This window comes from Macaca fascicularis, chromosome 11 (genome assembly GCF_037993035.2).
Source record: "Macaca fascicularis isolate 582-1 chromosome 11, T2T-MFA8v1.1".
Taxonomy (NCBI): domain Eukaryota; kingdom Metazoa; phylum Chordata; class Mammalia; order Primates; family Cercopithecidae; genus Macaca; species Macaca fascicularis.
In genome coordinates this window covers 73,568,648-73,591,675 of record NC_088385.1, presented here as the reverse complement: position 1 = coordinate 73,591,675, position 23,028 = coordinate 73,568,648, and the positions used below count along the sequence as shown (strand labels likewise).

Genomic DNA, 23,028 nt, shown 5'->3' with positions numbered 1-23,028 from the left:
TACTGTTCTCTATTTGTTACCCTGTTCTTTATTTGTGTTTGTTTGTGGTTTTAACCGAACATTTTACATAATTCTACTTTCTCTGCTCTCTTAGCATATCAATTATACTTCTTTTTGGTTTGCTTGCTATTTTTAGTGGTTGCCATAGAGTTTTCAATGTACATTTATAACTAATCCATGCCCACTTTCAAATAGCACTACATCAGTTTGCTAGTAGTGCAAGTACTTAGTAACATTTTACTAATTCTTTCCTCCTACCCCTTGTATCATTGCTATCATTCATTTCACTTATATGTAAGCACACATAACCATACATAGGCATCCATGATTGAATACATTGTTGCTGTTATTAGAACAAACAGTTATGTTAAATCAATTAAGAAAAATACTATTTTATTTACCTTCACTTATTCCTTAACTAATGTTCTTTTTTTTTTTATGTTGACTGAATTTCTCACCTATGTCAATTTTCTTCTTTCTAAAGAACTTTTTAAACAATCCTTGCAAGGCAAGTCTAGTGGCAACAAATTTTCTCAATGTTTGCTTCTCTGAGAAAGTGATTCTCATTTACTTTTGAAGAATAATTTCACAGGAGACAGAATTCTAGGTTGGTGGTGGTTTTCTCTCAATCCTTTAAATATCCCACATCATTTTCTTCTTCCTTGCATGGCTTCTGAGAAGTCAGATGTAATTCTTATCTCTGCTCCTCTGAGGGTAGGGCATTTTTTCCCTTCTGATTTGTTTTAATAATTTTATTTACTTTAGGTTTTCTGAAGTGTGAATAGGTATGCCTTGGTATGGTTTTCACTGTATCATGATGGTATTCTCTGAGATTCCTGAATCTATGGTTTGGTGTCTGACTTTTATTTGGAGGAAATTCTGTCATTATTTCTTCAAATATTTCTTCTGTTTCTTTCTTTGTTTTCCTTGTGGTATTCCCATTATGTATATCTTACAGCTTTTGTAGTTTGTCTCAGTTCTTCCATATTCTAGTCTACTATTATTTTTTCTTTTATTTTCTGCTTTTCTGTGTTCCTACTGATGTATCCTCAAGCTCAGAGATTCTTTCTTCAGCTATGTCTAGTCTACTAATGAGTCCATCAAAGGCATTCTTCATTTCTGTTACAGTGTTTTTGACCTCTAGTATTTTTTTCTTAGAATTTCCATCTCATTGCTTACATTGTCTTTTCTTACATGTTATCTACTTTTTTCATTAGAGCTTTTAGCATATTAGTAATAGTTGCTTTAAATTCAGCCTGATAAATCCAACATTCTTGCCATATCTGAGTCTAGTTCTGACGATTATTCTGTCTCAAACTGTATTTTTTGGTTTTTTTCTGTCTTATAATTTTTGTTGAAAGCTGGCTATGATGTACTGGGCAAGAGGAACTCTAGCAAATAGGCTTTTATTGACGTGGCAGTAAGTTTTGTGGGGAAAGGATGCATTCTATAGTCATTTCTATGATTAGGTCTCCATCTTTTAGTGAGCCTGTACCTCTGGGTTGTGAACTTTACAAGTGCTTCTCAATTCCTCACCCTGCCTACTACCTCGTGTGGAACAGGATGTCTATAGAGGGCTAGTGTTACATATTTCACTTCTCCCATGTGGAAGGACAAAGCTGGCTGAAGTTGGGTATTTCCTTTACCCAGGTCTGTCAGGTTAAAATCTGCTAAGATAGTTAAGATAGTTTCTTCTGAGGGCAGGACTTGTTAAGAAGAACAGAATTCTGTGGCATATTTCTTTTTTTTTTTTTTTTTTTTTGAGACGGAGTCTCGCTCTGTCTCCCAGGCTGGAGTGCAGTGGCGCGATCTCGGCTCACTGCAAGCTCCGCCTCCCGGGTTCACGCCATTCTCCTGCCTCAGCCTCCCGAGTAGCTGGGACTACAGGTGCCCACAACCGCCCCGGCTAATTTTTTGTATTTTTAGTAGAGACGGGGTTTCACCGTGGTCTCGATCTCCTGACCTTGTGATCCGCCCGCCTCGGCCTCCCAAAGTGCTGGGATTACAGGCGTGAGCCACCGCGCCCGGCCCATATTTCTTTTCTTTTCTTTTTTTTTTTTTTTTTTGAGACGGAGTCTGGCTCTGTTGCCCAGGCTGGAGTGCAGTGGTGCAATCTCAGCTCACTGCAAGCTCCGCCTCCTGGGTTCACGCCATTCTCCTGCCTCAGCCTCCCAAGTAGCTGGTAGGACAGGCGCCCGCCACCGTGCCCGGCTAATTTTTTTTTGTATTTTTAGTAGAGACGGGATTTCAGCGTGTTAGCCAGGATGGTCTCGATCTCCTGACCTCGTGATCCACCCACATCGGCCTCCCAAAGTGCTGGGATAACAGGCGTGAGCCACGGCGCCCGGCCCAGCATATTTCAAAATGGTTATTTTTCCCTCTTCCTGCCAAAAGCAGGAGGAGATATTTCTTCAGTATTCACTGTGAGAACCTCATCAGGTTTCAGGAGGTAAAGCTCACTAAAGTAAGGTGCCTCCAGGTGACTGAGTCTTCCTGGAGTTCTTATCTTCCAGGCTTATTCACATTATAGAAATTCATCAGTTACAGCACAGGCTTTCCTAGCCCCGCACCAGTTCCCACAGAAGTTTATGCTTTGCTTTCCATTCTAGTAAGAGGAGTGATTCTCTGATTCACCTGTTTGTGTCTTCACTTTTGTGGGCAGTGGTTTTGCCCTATGACCATCACATCTCTGATGGGTTCATGAAGGGTCGTTGATTCAGTTTGTTAGCCTTTCACTTGTTACTAGGATAGAGTAGTGATGCTCATGCTCCTTAGATGCTGAACTGGAAACTGGAACTCTTAGTTTGAATGTTGGCAGTAAATATTCAAAATTATCCGTTTAGTTTGACCTTTTGACATGTAAAACTAAAAACCACCTTGTACTGGCATTATAAAAGTGGTTTCAATGTAGCAATGCATATTATTTAAAAATTTTACACTGTTTTGCTGTGCCTAGCCCAATTCCTGGTACATAATAGTAGTTCAATAAATATTTATTAACTTTAGGCAGATGGTGTAATTCATGTATTTGTATCATGATTTCCTGTAACACCAGTAACCTAAGAATAATATATTGTAATTACTTACAGAAAACAACATTGGAAAATTGATTAACATTTTAAAACATTAATATTGCTTATTACAGTTCAACGTAACTACCATCTCGTGTGATTATATTACTGTAGTTGATTTTCAAACTTTGTAAAAATTTCCATCTACTGAGCTTATTAGCTGAAAGGATTGAATTCATTATTCTAGCTTTAAAGTCAACAAAAGTAAAAGGTTTTGATATGTACATCAGTTTGGATATTACCTACCAAAAGTGTAATAGAGGCAGATCAGGTGACTGAGGTCACCAGGCAGAGGGCTTCTTTGCCAATCCATTTGGGAATAGTGGAAAACAAAATTGTTAAATTAAAATTTTTATTTATTATTATTATTATACTTTAAGTTCTAAATTTTATCCTCCCAAATGCACTAAACTAAATACACATAAAAGACATTTAACTACGTTGCTAGTATGTGTACTTCTGAAATTATTAAAGTTTTAAATTGCATTAAGATTTTTTGGGACATCTTTTATTAGAATTTGCAGAAAATAACAGTAAACCAAGGCTTTTCTCTATTTTTACCCATTAGTGGTTCTGTACAGCAGTGGTTCTCAAAGTATAGTCTGTGGACCCCTGGGGGTCCATGTTATTTGAGGTTACACAATAGTGGGTAACACCTCTGGAGCTTTAGTACCCAAGCAGTGGCACCAAGGTTTACTAGTAGTAGTCAGTATATTATTTGCCACCACACACATGCAATTAAAAGTAAAAAACAGGTTTCACCTATGAATGCCTTTAAAGAAGTAATAAATATATTTTTTAATATTCTGTGTTAACAAAATGGGAAGGACTTTTAAAGCACTCTATTGCATACCAAAGTACTATGGCTGTATCCAAAAAAACACTTAATGAAATGTTTGAGTTGTGAACGGAATTAGCTACTTTTTCCGTGGAATAATATTTTTGTTGAAAGAATGGACAGGCAAATTGTAGTTATTCAGACTTGGGTACTTGACAGACATTTTCTCAAAAATGAACAAGATGAATTCATTTGTTACTTCAAGGATAACATTTGTTGCCAATAATAAAATACAATTTTTTAGGTGAAAATTGGAACTTTGGAAAACTTGTATCTACCATTAGGAACTTGACAGCTTCCTAATATACTTACTGACTTTTTGGATGAGATTTGTGGTGATAATGAATGTGATGTTTTGATATTGTATAATGAAACATGAAATGTATTAACATTTGGAAGACCTGCATAACTCAGTGAAGCAATATTTTCCAACTAACAAATGCATGATGCACAAAATTATGTGTAAAGATACATTCTAGATGTAAGAAAGAACAATTAATATTAATGTGATACAAACAGTTAATGTGAGTACAAACAGTTCATTGACATAGTTTCAGATTCCACATTGTAACTAATATTTAAGAAACTACCTCTTGTTGAATCCTGGTGTATTACCAAAGAATATCCAAAATTATCTCAAAAGGCTGTTAAAATACTCCTTCCTTTTCCAACTACATTTCTGTGTGAGGTGGGATTTTCTTTGTATACTCTGTTCAAATAACATATTGCAACAGATTGAATGTAGAATCTGACATTAAAATGTAGCGTCTTCCTATTAAGCTACATTTTGAACAGATTAGGTAAAAATATTAAAAAATGCCTGTCTTAGGTATTTTTTTATTTGAGAAATGTAGTTATTTTTCATACAATATTTTACTTATGTTAACACGTGATGGATTTATTGCTTAATAAATTAGTAATAAACATATTTTAAAATTCTCAGGCTGGGCGTGGTGGCTCATGCCTGTAATCCCAGCACTTTGGGAGGCCAAGGCATGTGGATCACCCAAGGTTGGGAGTTCAAGACCAGCCAGCCTGACCAACATGGTGAAACTCCATCTCTACTGAAAATACAAAATCAGCTAGGTGTGGTGGCAGGTGCCTGTAATCCCAGCTACTCAGGAGGCTGAGACAAAAGAACTGCTTGAACCTGGGAGGCAGAGGTTACAGTGAGCTGAGATCGTGTCACTGCACTCCAGCCTGGGTGACAAGAGAAAGACTCCATCCCAAAAAGTAAAAATTAAAATAAAATAGTCAGTTTTAATGTCAAATATGGTACATATCAGTAGATAAAATTCATATAAACAAAAGCTCTTTGATGTCCTCAGTAATTTTTAAAAGAGGTAGATGGGTCTTGAGACTAAATAACTTAAAATTTACCACTTTAAAATGAAATAGTCTATGGGAAATATATATACACACACATATATACATATACATATATACATATATATATATGTATATATGTAGAAAATTATGTCTCTACTGTGATGAAACAAGTTTGCTGCCTGTCAGGAGTCAGACTGGCATAGGAGTGTCATAAAAGCACTTAGAAGTCTTACAGTTGAAAAACAGGCTTAATTTTGTTTGACTTGGTATTTCTCAGATTCTTGGATAAAATCTTACTTGTTTTCTGAGGAAAGGATGTTCATGAGGAATCATCTTTTGCAAATACTGCTTTACTTACACTTTGTTTTAAAGATCTAGTGTCTTGAGTAGGTTAAAATGTTATAAACCTCACAGTTCTCTAGTATAAAATATAAAGGGGGCAACCTTAATCATGAAGCAAATATATGAACGTATTTCATGAGCAAATGAGACTGAGGATGTAGTTTTGTTTTTTTCAAAATGCCTTTAAGATCCTGTAAGAAGGTCAAAGTCTGTACTATTAGAATTCTTGTTTCTTGTCATTCAGAAAATTTTCACTGCTTTAGGATAAGAAGGAGGCTATTAGTCATCTGAAAATTCTAACACTTCTTTAAGGTTTTGAGGCTATATTTTTAAATGGTAGTCTCAAGTTTTTGTGTTGTTTTTTTAAAATGCACCAGTGTGGTTTAATGGAAGAGTGAGGACTTCAAGGACTTACGTAAGGTTGGTTACAAATACTGTGTCCAAAATTTATTGAATCTTTAATGAATAAGTTTATAAACATCACCTGTAAAATGAGATTATTATGACTGCCTTACTAGGTTGTTGTAAGAAGAAAATTAAATTTTTATAGAGCCTTTAGTACAACCAATACACAGCAATTGAGTGCCTATCAGAGGCCAAGCTCTGTGCCAGGTACCAGGGAAACAAACATGAATAAAATACTGGCTCTTTCCTGAGCAAGCTTTGAGATCGGTTTCAGGGAAAGTCAATATGGTCTTAATCACAACAGACAATAATAGTGCTGCAATAAAGTAAGTGAGGGGAGACAGATAGTTGTCCTCCACATTTTCCTTCTTCCAATGCAGTAGGGTGGAGCCAAAAGACAATGACATCTACACAGAAGTGACAGATGCAACTTACTGATCCTGTTCTCAGATGAAAACTTTACTGTTTTTTCTCTTCCTTTGTGCTAGACCTTGACCGTGACAATATTGAGTCACACTCATGAATATAAGGACAATATTTCGGGTTATAATGTTTCAGACAGAAGGAACCCAGATCCCTGGAAGACCTCATGTAATAGTTCAGCCTCCTCTCTCCCACCACTCAGACCTTAATATGAGAGAGAGAGAGAGAGAGAGAGAGAGAGAGAGAGAGAAAGAAAGAAAGAAATCTTTCATCTTGTTTAAGCCACTCCCACCCTTTTTTTTTTTTTTTTTTTTTTTGAGACGGGGACTTGTTCTGTTGCCCAGGCTGGAGTGCAGCAGCCTGATCTTGGCTTATTGCAGCCTCTACTTTCCGAGCTGAAGCAATCCTTCCACTTTAGCTTCCCAAGTAGCTAGAACCACAGACATGTGCCTCAAAGCCCGGCTAATTTTCCTTTTATTTTTTGTAGAGATGGGGTCTCACTATGTTGCGCAGGCTGGTCTTGAACTCCTGGGCTCAATCCACCAACCCTAGCCTCACAAATTGCTGGGATTACAGGCATGAGCCACTGTGCCCAGCCTAAGCCACTCTTACTAATTTGTTAAAGCACCTGAACTAGTATCCAAACTAACAGAGTAATCCTGGGATGCTCTAAGTCTCAGGCCTAGACCCCTTGGAAGGGATGGGGGAAGTGAGCATCAGGGAGAGCTTTCTGGAAAATGGAGTTCCTAAGCTAGGTGTTGGAGGATCATTGTGATTTGGAAAAAACTCTTCCCCAGGTGATTCTGACTCTATCCTCTTATAGTACCACCCTCATCCATGAGAATCACTAATGTGCTGCCTCGTCATGAGATTTGACTTGTCCTTTGTTAGTAATATTCCAGTAGAAGAAGATCTAATTACATACTAATTGCTTTATTCCTAAAACAAAACACATTTGTATGGAATGTTTACTATATGCATATAAATAAAGAATATAAATATCCAATATGGATCTGCTGATATGGTTTGGCTATTCCCCACCCAAAATCTCATCTTGAATTGTAATCCCCATAATCTCTATTTGTCAATGGCAGGACCAGGTGGAGGTAATTGGATCGTGGGAGTGGTTTCCCCATGCTGTTCTTGTGACAGTGAGTGAATTTACATGAGATCTGATGGTTTTGTAAGTGACTGGCATTTCCCCTGCTTACACTCACTCCATCCTGCTGCCCTGTGAAGAAGGTCCCTGCTTCTCCATTGCTTTTTGCCATAATTGAAAATTTCCTGAGGCCTCCCCAGCAATGCAGAACCGAGTCAAACCTCTCTCTTTTTTAAAAAAATATAAACTATAGTCTTGGGTATTTCTTCATAGCAGTGTGACAGAGCTAATACATGTACCTTATTTATATATTTATTTAATTTTTCTATAAACTCATTCTCCCCCCAGAATATAAACTTCATTAAGACATGGTCATTGATTTTTTTTTTAATGGTATCACTAGTACTTAGTGCAGCTGGACACATAATAAGTATTCAGTAAATTATTTGTTGAATTAATAAAGGGACAAATACATGTTAGACTATTGGAATGCAACCATAAAAAGGACAGTTCTACCTTGAACTCACAGTTAAATAAGCAGATAATTACAAGGTTGTATAAGAAGCAGCTATAATAAAGTGAATGAAAATGAAAAGAAGGCTCCTTTCAGTTAATTAACCTTTATTATCAACAACGATACATTTAAATTTTTCTTGCTATGTACCAGTCTCCAAGAGCTTCATGTACTCATTTAATACAGCAATCCTATGAACATGGTACTATTGTTTATCCTCATTTGTAGATGAGGAAATGGGGTACAGAGAGTTTAAGTAACTTGCTCCAGTTGTACAGCTGAGGGTGGCACATTTACTTCTAAAATAAAATTCATAGATTTATAACTATATATGAAGCATATAACTATATATAAAATTTATAACTATATATCACATAATATAGACAATATTTTAAGGCACAGCCCTCAAACATGTATCTCCACCATTATTCCTATCATAGTAATACTATCATGGTACTATCCTTCCAGTTACACCAAAATCAAAGAATCATCCTTGATTTCTTAGAACCCTATTTCCACTCTTGCCCATTTTCCATAAACAACCAGAATATTCATCTTAAAGGTAGATCATGTCACTTCCCTATTTAACACTGTGCAGTGAGTTCTATGTGCTCCTAATGCATGTAGAATAGAAGTCCACAATTTTTATCTGGGCCTGGAAAGCCTGAGGTGAGCTGGCCCCTCCCTGCCTCTTTAGTTTCCTCTCCTATTATTCTCCACAGTGGTCACCTTGCTGTGCCTGGCACAATGCCAACTCAGTGTTGTCATCCTTCCTGTTCATGCTGTATCAAAGGTACTGCCCCCACACCTTTGCTTGGATGGATCTTCTTGTATTTTTTAGGTCTTTGCTCAAGTTGTATCTCCTCCGGGTAAAGCTTTCTCAGCTCTCCCCATTCTAATATAGCCTTCAGAGTCACTTACATTGCATCACCTTGTCACTTCTCACTATTGGAAATTACTTTGTTTGATGATGTACTTGTACGTTATCTGTTTCCTCTGATATCCTCCAAACTTCATGTTGAAATGTGATCCCTGATGTTGGAGGTGGGGCCTAGTGGGAGGTCCGTGGATCTGTCTTGAACAGCTTAGTGTCGATGAGTGAGTTCTCGCTCTGTGAGTTCACCTGAGAGCTGGTTATTTACAAGTAGCCTGGCACCTTTTTCTCTCTCTTGCTTCCTCTCTCTCTGTGTGATATACTTGCTTCCCCTTCACCTTCTGCCATAATCGTAAGCTCCCTGAGGCCTTCACCAGAAGCAGATGTCTTTACCACACTTCCTGTACAGCCTAGGGAACTGTGAACCGAAATAATCCTCTTTTCTTTATAAATTACCCAGTCTCAGGTATTCCTTTATAGTAACACAAGCAGACTAACACACCTCCTCATCTATATTATACCTTCATGAGAGGAGTGTTACCCTCATGTGCACTGTTCTATCTTTAGAGTGTGAATGGTGTCTGGCACTAGAGACACACAGGAAGCATTTGTCGAATAAATGAATCAGATTTAGTGTGAGACAAGCACATATTCTTCATGGTTCATGGAAACATACTGTTTAAATTATTCAAGGGCCTTTAATGTTTTCCTCCTAAAAAGTATGTCAAACACCAAAAATCAACCAGCAAGAATGTGAAATAGGACCAGTTCTAAAAGTTGGTCAAGGCCGTCATGGATTAAACATCTAGCATGTGACTGGCACTAAATACATTTTATAGGGTGAAAAACTGAATCCTTAGAGCCATAGACATTCTAAAAGTGTAATTTAAGCTAATAGTTTTAAACTCTTTACTTGAACTTGCAACTAAAGCTACTGTCAAGGAGAATGATGACTTAGAATTTTCCCTTCAAATTCTGTTCCATACCCACTGCATAATAAATATTGAACATGTGTGTGAAGAACAATTGAGTAAATAAATGAGCAAACAGACTAATGAACCAGACAAATGCTCAATAATAAAAGTAAAGAGGAGGCCAGGGACAGTGGCTCACACCTATAATCCCAGCACTTTGGGAGGCCGAGGCAGGTGGATCACTTGAGGTCAGGAGTTCAAGACCAGCTGGACCAACATGGTAAAACCCCATCTCTACTAAAAATACAAAAAATTAGCCAGGCGTGGTGGTGGGCACCTGTAATCCCAGCTACTCAGGAGGCTGAGGCTGGAGAATCGCTTGAACCTGGGAGGCAAAGGTTGCAGTGAGCCAAGACTGCACCACTGTTCTCCAGCCTGAGTGACAGAGTGATACTCCATCACAAAATGAATAAATAAATAAATAAAAGTAAAGAGGAGAGGCAGGAATAATGGGTAATTCAAATTGGATAAATGGCTGTTAAAAAATCTAAAACTCACAAGTGCTTTAAAATATTTGCTATTAACCCGAACAAGTTTGCTTGTAAATCATAGCTAGGATTGGGAGCCAAAAAAATGGCTTTAAGAGAAAAAGGCCGAGAAGGCAGGAGAAATGAATCACATGGCAGTGCATTTAGAGGATGGAAAAAAAGAGAAATTTAAATTAGATTATTTATGACAACTTAGAAGTGAGACCACGAGAACAAATTTAAATACCAAGAAAATGTTCCTGTAGCCAAATGAATAAATAAAAAATCTCAGCTTTTAGAAATTCAGTACTTGGGTAAAACCAACCAACCAAGAAACAAATATAAATAAATAAATGTGCGTAACTTAAAATAAATAGACTTTTCTTGATCTCCAAGTAGCTTGAAAAGAACAAGTTGGTGAAGAGGAAAGGGAAGGAGGAAGAAAGGAGGAAGAGAGGAGAGAGAGAAAATGAAATGAATTCCAGGAAATAGAAGGCATTAGGTAATATATTCTTCAGAATCGTCAAATATGGAGCTTAAATAGATTCCATGAAGTCTCACAGTTACCTTAAAAGACAATATAATCAGCACTGTATTTTTCATCACTTCAAAGCATCTAGCTGCATAAAAATAATAACATCTTGTAGCTAGAAGAGATTTTCTAGTCCAAATCTTTCCTCCTAAGACACATATACCTTCAGGAAAAAATGAGTTCTGATACAATGAGCATTTTTGAAACCCTTATAATAGACAGCACACTTAGCATTTTACATTCAGAAATTATTTTTTATGCTTTTGCACTTTTATGCTCATTCTACACTTATTGAATGAACATATTCTATATGGTAGAAAAAACATTAGAAAAATCTTTGAAAACTCAGTAACTTCAGTTATCTGAGCCCTTTGAAGCCTAATATATTTGCAGTCTCAGAATGACTGCTTGACATTTCATTTTGCAAGAAGTCTAAACAACCACAATAAATTTACAAATGCAGACATGCCACAGTTAAATTTCATTTCACGCTCAGTGAGCAAACATTATCAAACTATAAGCACTGTCCTCCACTGTCTTTTTAACTCAAAATCTTGTAGCCAATGGAGAGTCGACCTTGAAATAGTTCACAGATGGATGAATTGGCTTAGTTTATTCACTAATTTGCAGATGAACAAACTTAGGGTATATTATTACTGTTTAGGCAGGTGGCTCTATGCTTTATTTAATAAACAACACAAATAAGTAGTAATTGGACAGAATTAAATTAGAGGCCCAATTAAGAATTATTTGTGGAAAAAGTGTTTTAAACACAATTTTTTTTTTTTGTATATTTTGGGTTATCACAATGCTGTGGGTTGGGGATCGTTGCTAGCATTTCATGGATGGTGGCTGAAGGTGCTAGAAGTATTAAAATGAGGGAGACATGGTTACACATGGAAAATTTATTTTGCATACTGTACAACCCTCACATAACTACTATTAATAAAAACCTTTTTTCCCTTGAGACAGAGTTTCACTCTTGTTGCCAAGGCTGGAGTGCAATGGCGCAATCTGGGCTCACGGTAACCACTGCCTCCCAGGTTCAAGCGATTATCCTGCCTAAGCCTCCCGAGTAGCTGGGATTACAGGCACGTACCACCACACCCAGCTAATTTTTGTATTTTTAGTAGAGATGGGATTTCACCATGTTGTCCAGGCTGGTCTCAAACTCCTGAACTCAGGTGACCCACCTGCCTTGGCCTCCCAAAGTGCTGACATTACAGGCGTGAGCCACCACGCCTGGCCAATAAAAACTCTTATAAATGAAAATCTATTTATAATTATTTGAGCATGGAAGCAAATACTGTTATATAGACAAAGTATTTTTCAGTTTTAGTGTACAGTGAATATACTGGTGTCTACCTGTCTACCTTTTTATTTTCTGTATGTTGTATGGAAGGGCTTCTGATCCCATCTCAAATTCAGAATTATTCATTAGAAGTGGTTGCAAGGATTTAACTGTATTTTCTGTTGTAGCAATGCCCTCAGATCCACTTATTTGAAATATGTATTATTAAATATATGTCAGCATTAATACATTTTGTGTTTAGGCCAGGCGTGGTGGCTCATGCCTGTAATCCCAGCACTTTGGGAGGCTGAGGTGGGCAGATTGCTGGAGCTCCGGAGTTCAAGATCAGCCAGATGGTGAAACCCTGTCTGTCTCAAAACAAAACAAAAATTAGCTGTATATGGTGGTACATGCCTGTAGTCCGAGCTACTCAGGAGGGTGAGGTAGGAGGACTGCTTGACCCTGAGAGGTGGAGGCTGTACTGAGCTGTGATTGCACCACTGGACTCCAGCCTGGGCAACACACCAAGATCCTGTCTCAAAAAAAAGAGGCATTTTGTGTTTAAATTATGTGCTCATGAGTTACATGATCTATGAATTTCAGTTAGTAAAGAGGGATATTACCAATCATTTGCTACAATGAAATAGTAGTGGGTCTGATGAGAATACCGTTAGTGCCAGAGGACAGAGTGTTTTTTTTCTTTCCCATTCTCATCCTCAGTAGGTCAGGGTATCTCTCCCAAGGCCACATGAAGGCGGCAGCAATTATTGGCATCGCATGCAGATGCTCTGACATCTAAAAGGGCCAGATTAATTTAATGTCTTAAAGATTTCTCTTATAGACTATATGTTTCATACTGTTACTAAAAAATAATACTGTAACCATTACTCAATCTAATTATGCATTGAAGGGAACTCTCTAATCACTGATCTAGGGAAGTTTGTAAATTGAAGATTTAATCTCAATAGTTGGTCCATTTCTTTTTTCCTAAAAGGGGATGAAGAATCTAATTCAGAAGAGTACGGAAATCATGTAAATGCTATATAGGCAATTGCCTACTTCCCCAAAAAGAAAATAATTAGTACTTGAAAAATACGTATTTGTTAACATATATTTGCCATTGCTGGTTGAAATGCATTTTGTTGAATAATTCAACCTGCTTTATTGTCTCATGTGAACAAATTTTTCTAATAAATTTAATATTATGGTTTAGTGAACATTTAGCTCAACTGACAACCAATTTGTTATAATAGCCTGCTTTCTTTACATCAAAATATAGGGGTGCTGGAATTTCTTTTAAAGTAATTAGTGTTTTGAGACTGGCTAGTCAGGATAGTACTTCAACCATTGTTCACAAGCATTTATGCCTACAGGGACCAGGTGGTAACTGAATGATTGAATTGTGCCCAGGAGAGGGACTGTAGCTAAATGGAAAGCACATGTTTATTTATGGGTGGCAGGCAGCCACCACTCAGCTCTAATCAATAGTTGCCATATTGGAATCAAGGCTCAAGGTTACCAGATCTTTTGCTATTTCAAGAAAAAAAAAAAAAGTTTGATTTATTTATGAAATCTCTTGACTTTTAGATATTTGTCCAATTTAAAAAAAAAAAAAAAGGCCAGGCACAGTGGCTCATGCTTATAATCCCAGCACTTTTGGAGGCTGAGGTGGGCCGATCACAAAGTCAGGAGTTTGAGATCAGCCTGACCAACACAGTGAAAACCCATCTCTATTTAAAAAAAAAAAAAAAAAAAAAAAAAAAAAAGCCGGGTGTGGTGGCAGGCGCCTGTAATCGTAGCTGCTCGGGAGGCTGAGGCAGGAGACTCGCTGGAACCTGGGAGGCAGAGGTTGCAGTGAGCCGAGATCACGCTACTGCACTCCACCCTGGGCGACAGAGCTAGACTCCGTCTCCAAAAAAACAAAAAACCAAGAACAAAACTACAAACATTCATGTGAGCCAAACCAAACATGTTTGTGGCATTCTGTGAACTGCCATTTGCAACGTCTCAACTGACCCATCAGTTTAGACTGTAGAGCTCAATAACTGATAAATAGCACCTCTTACTGGAGGTTGTGCTATGGAGTGAAAGGGCCATTCTCTCTGCATAAAGAGTGGTAAACCTAATTGAATGGACTTGAACTACACTACTATTCTGTCAGCCCTTTGTTGTATTATAATAGCTAACTGTTAATCAATTGTTAAACAACAGTTAGCTATTATAATACAACCAAGAACTGACAGAGATTTTAGGTTGGCCCTTTATTGCTAAACATGGATCATTTTAGTGTAGAAGATGGGAAAAAATTCAGAAGTGTATTAGTCCGTTCTCACATTGCTATAAAGAAGTAACAGACTGGGTAATGTATAAAAAAAAAAAAAAAAGGTTTAATTGGCTCAGAGTTCTACAGGCTATAAAGGAAGCATAGCGGCATCTGTTTCTGGGGAGGCCTCGGGAAGCTTCCAGTCATGGTGGAAGGCAAAGGCAGAGTGAGCATCTCACTTGACCAGAGCAGGAGCAAGAGAGAGAGGGGGAAGGCGCCACACCTTTTTTTATTTTTATTTTTATTTTTATTTTTTTTGAGATGGAGTCTTGCTCTGTCGCCCAGGGGCTGGAGTGCAGTGACACAATCTCAGCTCACTGCAAGTTCTGCCTCCCTGTTTCACACCATTCTTCTGCCTCAGCCTCCCGAGTAGCTGGGACTACAGGTGCCCGCCACCACACCCAGCTAATTTTTTGTATTTTTAGTAGAGACAGGGTTTCACCGTGTTAGCCAGGATGGTCTCAATCTCCTGACTTCATGATCCACCCACCTCAGCCTCCCAGAGTGCTGAGATTACAGGCATGAGCCACTGTGCCTGGACAGGTGCTACACATTTTTAACGGGCCACATCTCATGAGAACTCACTGCTGAGAGTGTAATACCAAGGGGATAGTACTAAACCATTCATGGAAAATCCACCTCCATGATCCAGTTACCTCTCACCAGACCCCACCTCCAATGCCGGGGGTTATAGTTTGACATGAGATTTGGTGGCGACACAGATACAAACCATATCAAGAAGGATGAGCCAGGAAAATTGAATAAAATGATTTCGTTTACCTCCGCCACCCCTCAGGCAGAGCACCAAGTGTCTAGCCTTCCATCTTTTAGATTGTGGCCCATATACTCATGCTTTCCCTCCTTTACATCATCTATTGCAACATCCTTTCCTTCTTTGTGACCCAAGTGGACCTCCTCTAAATAACAGCTTCCTTATCCTGGCTTCCCAAGCATGTCTGATTATTTTAGTAAGCTTTTATACCTTCTGCTGTATGCCTTCAAATATATGGCTAAACTCTTAAACTCCTCCCCAACACCACCAAACCACATCTCATATAAAAATTCTGTCATTACAGATACTGAAATGTTAACAAATGTAATCCTTCAGATGTAAACAAATAATAGAAAGGTGGTTATGTACAATTTCTGTTTATTTCTGAATACAGAGTTTGGTATATAGATAATTTTACTTTGTCTGCATTAGTTCTTGTGCAAAAATAGTTGCTTACCACTGCTTGATAAAATCAGTCCCTAAATACCAAAATTAAAAAATCAAACTCTAGTGAAATGTTTTAAGCTGTTCTATGCAAATGGGATCTTCTTTCTATTAAAGAGTAAAGCACCATCTTTTCTGTGAGTTAGTCCTTTTAGATTGAACTGGGAGCTTAAAACTACAAAACTTAATATGGACTCTACTAATTTAAGAGTTAAAATTCAAGTGTAGCGTAAAATTCATTGCCTGCATTATCTCTGGGAGACACATATACTTGAATTAATCACATAAACCAAGATATATGTTTGATCCATTAATAATGAAAGTTGACAATTATATTCAAATTCCACTTCAAGATAAAATATTCATAGAAAAGAATGAACTTTAATGCATGTAATTGTTAGGTAGACAAAATAATCTCTGAACCGGTGTGAAAAATACCTGCTATTACCTGCCGTGATAGTGTTAGCTTCGTGATCTTGGACAAACCACTGAAACACCTTTGAACCTGTTTTTGCTCATGCATAGAAGTATAATGACATTCACCTCATTATTAGGACTGTTAGGTTAAATTAAAAGATTGTGTATTATTATTGTCATATATTTAGTGACTATTCAGGTCTAAACTCCAGATCTTCAAATTTCTCATTCACTATTTGTTAATTGTTCTAGTTTGTTTCGGTTGAGGGAATCAGAATAATAAAGGATTTGAAACCCAAGGACAAGTGATTTTTTTATTTAAAGATGTTCATAAAACATTTTATAGCATCTTTTTGTCAGCATCATTAAATTAGTATTTCTTTTCACAGACTCACTCCTAAGGCATACAAAATGGAAACTTCTGGGAGTAAAGGAACTTCACAGAACCATTGAAAGTAACTACACATTTTAGACATGAAATATTCTTGGCTGATGAATATTTGCCTTTCTAAGTAAATTTCTCCCTGCTCTATCATTATCAATTTATATCTGAAAATAGGGAACTGTGTAAATCTAGAAGACAGACAAATTGCTTGTGAATCTAACAGAGAGTGCAAAGTGCAGTCAGTTCCCTCTGGGATGATCCTACAAACTTGACATTACACAGATATTGAACAACCTTTATTCAGTAAGAAGCCTTTTAAAAAATTATATTTCTGGAAACATGGAGCTGCAGAATATCATTAGTTTCATTGGTAATATACTGACATGCTTGATTAATTATATTGTAAACAAATCAGATTTTTCCTGGTGTTAAAAATTATCTTTCACTTAAAGACCTGAAGAAAAAAGCTATAGAGGAAAAAAATTGTTCATGATTAACGCTGACTTCTCTAGACTTTAGAGTACCTCTCTTGTCTAGTATGAAGTGTTGCTGATTGTTGTACTTAAAAATAATTTTTTAAAGCTTGTGATTTTTAGAGATAAAGGATGAACAGCATGTGAGCATATTATGAAATTTCTCTCTTTCCACTGTCTTCACCAAGAAGAATTAAGTTTTGTTTGCTGTTTAGCCCATTTACTTTCATATTTTTTTAAAAATGTGACAATTGAGCTAGGTTTATATTTGAATTCAAGTGTAAGTTGAGTTGGATTATTTGTATTTCTTTTCCCTTAAACCAGGCAGTTTGCTTTATTTGCTGATTATGGTATGCTGTTACTAAGCCTATGAGAAGCTTCTCTGTGAAGTGCATTTTAATATTTAGATCAAACAGTGATTGGAATACATGAATGCCCAGTGGGTAAACGTGTCATTTGAAAGCAGCTGCTGAGCCTTCTCCCTGCTGCTCCAATTAACACATACTGCACACTCCTGTCAGCAAGAGGGCTGTGCATATGGATGAAACCACTTTGCTGCTTATTAATATGATATGCAATAGAGCACAAAGGGTTAATCAGTCCGCCCATTGCAAAACAATAGCTTTTCAAGAGGTTTCCCAAGCACATGTTTTGAGATAATGTGGGCTAGGATTAGGGTGTGGGATTAGCAGGTAGGAAAGTCAGTTCAGTCTCTAACTTTGGTTCAGTCCATTGACTAATATGTTTCCCCGCCCCTCTCTTCTCCTATACCCCCGCCCCGATGATGGGATGGTGGAGATATTGGATAGTGAAATTCTAGTGCTGGGACTCCTCTTGCCTCAGCTGAATCTCTTGAACTTTGTTTTGTTTTGTTTTGAAGCTATTTAAAGTCAAAAGCTTTGCCGTTTGTTTTTTCTCTTAGTCTTTTATTACCATTTCACTTTCTTTCTCTTCCCCCCCCCCCTTTTTTTTAATTACAGATTTGACAATTTATTGAGCTAAATGAGAAATATTGTCAAGGTAAAGCCATATCACTATTATTTTCTTTCCCCTCCTATGGCCAAAGTCACCGTGTTGATGGTAGCCCAGAAGCAGATAGAAGGGTAGCTGTCCTGGTCCAGGTTTGGTATTGGTCATTCATGCTCCACCGACTCGCAGAGCAGCTGGGCTGTTGCTGTGCTCTTGTGCTAGCTGTGCCGTGCTGCACGGTAAGTGAGAGATGGACCGCTTCCTGGGTTTTGTCAAGGCGATAAGAAGATCTAGGAGAAGAAAGGGGAAAAAGTACCGACCAGAAGAGGATTACCACGAGGGCTATGAGGATGTCTATTATTACGCTTCAGAGCATTTTCGAAGTAAGCGCTTCTCTCCATCCTCCGGTTCCTTCTCGCATGCTGGGGCTAACAATAAACCTTGTGTGGAGTCTTAATCTTAAATGCAAAAGGTTTCTCAGATGGTGTTCTCTGTGAGCAGTCTGTAAGTACTGAAGTGCTATGTTTTGCTAGATTTGTTGCAAGAACAGCCATTAGATAATAGCATCTAGACAGTATCACCAGCCAAGGTCTGTACACATTGTTAATATTTTAGGTGGAATTAATTATGTTATTTTAATAAGCCATTCAAAAAAGTTGCAAGCCAACATAGTAGGTGGCCAGAATATGCTCTGTTGTAGTTGTTGCTTTCCTTTTTCTTTCAGAATAGGGAAAGCTAGCTCATTTGGAAGAAATAATTGTTCATGTTCAAGTTGATGTTAATGCTTAATGCTCCTGATACAGACTTCTAGACAGTTATCTGTGATTAATCTGAGATGTTGTTTGTACAAGGAAGTTCAAGTACCTTTCTCTGATGCATGTTTACAATTTTGTTATTAAATAAGGTTAATTCTTATTTGCTGTCAGCTAGAAGCAGTGATACCTGTGGTATCTGTAATATGTCTATATTGAGACATTTGTAAATTAGCTTTTAAATAGAAGAGAACTAGCGTTTTTCTTTTATCTGTCAGTGCTTTAAGTTTCTGGTAAGGTTTAGACTTGTCCCACTAGATTTAAAAGGCCCAGAGATGCCTAAGGGTGCAGGGAAAGCAGCTATGCACAGAGATCACTGAGTTTATGATGTGCCCCAAATGGGGGAAGATGACAGTTACATATGATCTACATTTTTAAAAAGGTAAAAATTGTTTATTTGTCTTCTTGAATAAGGATCTTTATAAACTTGTATTTCAATCCTAATTAGTTCTGGTCTTTTGATGTCTGATCATGAATGCATCCCACTTATAACCTCTGAGCATTAACTAATAAATAATTTAAATCTTAATTTCTGTGGTATTGAAAGCCATGAGAATTCCTTCTAAATGCTAGCAGTTCTGTTGTGATTGATGAAGGCTGAGGGTTGAAAATTCATGTGGTGCCAATAATACAAGAATGTAAAATTGTAATTATTTGGTATTTGCTTGAGTAATGTGGCTGTATTGCTTTTACCTGAGTAACCTCTGAGTTTTAGAGATGTTTCTCTTTTAAATGTGTGTACATGAATAATGTGTTCTAACAGAGTGACACTCTGTTTCCTAAATTTTGTTTCCATAATATATCCTAGAATTTAACTAAAATTTGTGTCACATCAAAAAATATTGTCAGATTGCATGTGTAATTCTGAAAACTTGGAAACTGAAAAAAAAGCAGCTTATGAACTTTTAATTAGACTGGTAGTCATTGTACAAATTTTTTGCAGTCAATATATACTGAGTCAAATTCATACCGTCTCAGGTTTGTACTGTGATATATGTTTGTAGAAATAGAACTGAACAATATTTCTCAAATGTCTGCATACTGCTAGCTTTGGTAAGAATTTAAAAACAATAGAATTACTCTGTAAGTTTATAAAATGTCCTGACAAGAAGAACTATTTATGGAGGTATCTAAGAAATATTCCCAAACTAGAGTTAGGACAATGATATAATGAAGATAGTAAGTAGTCTTTATACATTAAATGAAATAACTCAAAGAGAATCACGTTTTATCTCATTTGTCAAGGCCATGCTATGGATAAGATGTTAAATAGCAAAAGTCATTTCCTTTAGCTACAAAACTGACATGTTTTTCCTGTGATTTATCAAAAGACACCCATTATGTAATATATAAATTGTGGAGTTAGTTGCAAATTGAGTCCCCAACTTGAAACTACTACATAATAAACAGAATGTGTCAGAGTGGACTCAGGCACTTGGGATTTGGCATTTCATCAAATGTCAAATAGCCAGGGGTTTTAAAGAAGATAAGTCATATAACACAATGACTTCTCAGTGCATCTTTTGGCTTCGGTTTCAGGGCTTCTCTGAATTGGGTAGGGGAGACATTCACTTACATCTTAGTGCTGTAGAAAAGCATTAAAGAGCGGAGACTGACCTTAAAACCAGTCCTCTCAAATGGGTAATATGGTTGAATTCAATTACATCTACAACATATCTGTTTTAATTAGTTTTTGTCATAATTTAAAAGTTTATACTCTATGTGTTTCTCTAGATGGCTTAGAAAAACTATTTACATTAAGGCTGAAAACGTGGTGGAATTTACTGATGATGTTCACATCTTAGTTAATGGTGCTATCTATGAACCAGAAGTGTCATTCTTATTTTTCTTCTTAGAGTGTTTCTTGAAAGAAACTTAACTGTGTTGTCAGTTTTTCCTTTGGAGCAGATTGCCACAAGAACTTTATATGTGTAACAATGAAATATTGAGCTATAAAGAACCTCCCAGAAAATTCTCCAAGTTTGCCCTCCCTGTAGTACATTTTCCAGTTCTGATATTTAATTTTATCCTAATTAATGTCTATTCTATTGTGGGTTCTGATATAGAGTTTCACCACCCTTTCCTTCATCTTAAATACAGCATCAGTTATAATCTCATTAAATGCCAGAATCTGAATTAAAATGTCCATAGGGTCAGATGCTATGAAAGAGAAGTTATTTTAATAATGGATGACTTTTCTGAAATTCCATCAAAACTCAGTTTTAGCAGTGACAATGGTGATACAATGATTTTAAATCTCCTCTGACTTTATATTGACTTGATGTATGTCAATGTACATGAGATGGTCATGTTTGATTTTTTTAAAAACTGCTTTCATCACTCATCTGTCCTTCATAATTCTAGAGTTAGAGTTGAAATAAACAAGACAGATGCATGCTTTGGGTAAGTCACCAAACATTTCTGGGCTTTTAAAATGTAATACAAGGTGGCTTTGTCTCTAAAGATTTTCCCAGTTATAGAGCTATATTATATACATTTTGAACTTTGCTAGATTTCCAAAACAGTTCAGGTAAAGGTATTGACTAGAGAATTTTCATTGGTATTTAAGGCAAAAAGAAATCATCTAAATATCCTGAGGGAATTGTCTTTCTGGCAGGAATGCTCAGTAGGAAGAATTCCTGTTACTTTAGGGTCATAATCTATCACTTAATATTAAGTAGTGTTGGAGAATTTTGATAAACCTTTGAAATTATGAAGATGTTTGTAAATTTGAGACTGCATTTTTTATTTAATCATATCCACCAAGAAGCATCATTTACTTTTTGAAATTCTCACATAGATGATTCATTTGGTATTTTTCCTTGAGAAAAACTTGCTTTGATTACAAAACTGTCATAAACTTGAATGTAGTCAACAGCTAGAAAAGGACCCTAACATTCCATTTTATTATGTTTGGTGTTTTTGTTTTTCACAAAATACTGTGTTATGGTAATGTCTTTTTATAGACTCTGGCAGGTCATATGTTAATTCATCTGTCATAGAAAAATAAAAGGTCTGATTCTATTGTCATGTGTATTTAACCACACTGGATAATATTCAAGCTGTAAGACAGATAATGTATACTATACAAGCAATCTCTTAACACTGTTCTTATACATAACAATCCTGACCTCTTGCTGTCCATGCAGCTGAATTACTTGAGAAGGAAGAATTTGTCTCTTATGAACAGAGGTATGTGAGTCACTCTCATGTACAGTGCTAGTATCTTATACACACGTGTAATGGTATGGAATTAGGTGTAGGGCTCCTCCATAACTACTGTTCTTGATCTTCTTCCTGACTCACCTAGATTGAAGAAAAGCTGTGTGGTAAAGCTCTCAAGGCAGTCATTAGTGACCAATTAACTTTTCTTACTGAGGTCATTTCAGGGAAACTGGAGAAAGGGAGGAACATGAATATGGTTTAGACCTTCTGAGTAAAAGGGTCATTTGTATGTACAAATTATTTCATTTGTTGTTTTGTTGTTGTTGTTTGCCTATTTTAATAGATATTCAGCAGTAATTGTGATGTGTGTGTATGAAATCATTGTTAGCTAAGTTGTTTTATGATGCATTGTATGCATTTACAATTCCTAGTTAGGCAATTCAGGCTTTAAAGTGTCTTAGATATTCAAATTGCATTTTAAAAGGGTGCTTCACTTTCTTTCATGTCATTGAAAAACACTATGCATTGTTCTTCTTAGAAAAAAAAACAATATTGGTGGGTGTTTGTAGAATGATAATTTTTAGGCTGTGGTGTGGGTGATTAGGTAAGTAATTTATTCTTTAGAGTTTTCCCCCTTTGGTAAATTCATGTAACCACACCCTCTCTGCTTCAGGAAACTGACATCTAATTAGGACTTTCTTTCTTGATAAGTGTGCCACAAGGCTAGAGTGAGAACTCTGACATATACTTTGGAAAGATGCCTGATTTGTGCAGAAATATGTGCAAGAGCTGAACATATAATCAAAGGGATTGTTGCCTTCCTCAGCCTGTGGGGGATGACAGGGAAGAGGAAGGAAATGGGGAGGGGAAAAGGAAGGAGAGAGGGAAGCACATTTCATAGACTGTCCTTACTTTTCTAGTGCTTACAAGCATAGAAGCCATTTATTTCTATGTTAAAAATAGTGGGATCATCAAACTGACAGGTCTTGGATGTGAAATCCTGGATGATTCAAGCCTTAGCTGTATTTAGTTTAACTCAAGAAATCCCAGATGAATTAGAAGAAACATCAATTATAAAGAAATAGGGCAAACTTGCTTGTTTTATGACT

General features: G+C 36.8%; 1 protein-coding gene across 12 annotated transcripts in view; it reads left to right on the top strand.

The window, feature by feature from the left end:
- The window catches only part of GRIP1 (glutamate receptor interacting protein 1), a 711,077-nt gene that overhangs the window by 249,190 nt on the left and 438,859 nt on the right, over positions 1-23,028 (top strand). For 8 of the 12 annotated variants that reach the window (XM_045366604.3, XM_045366602.3, XM_045366603.3 and 5 more), the window contains exon 1: positions 18,109-18,325. The exons of the other annotated variants lie outside the window; for them this stretch is intronic. In XM_045366604.3, the coding sequence (XP_045222539.2) occupies positions 18,193-18,325 (133 nt within the window). In that variant the 5' untranslated portion in view covers positions 18,109-18,192. Of the gene's footprint in view, positions 1-18,108; positions 18,326-23,028 lie in introns of those variants that run through there. 12 annotated transcript variants of the gene reach the window in all.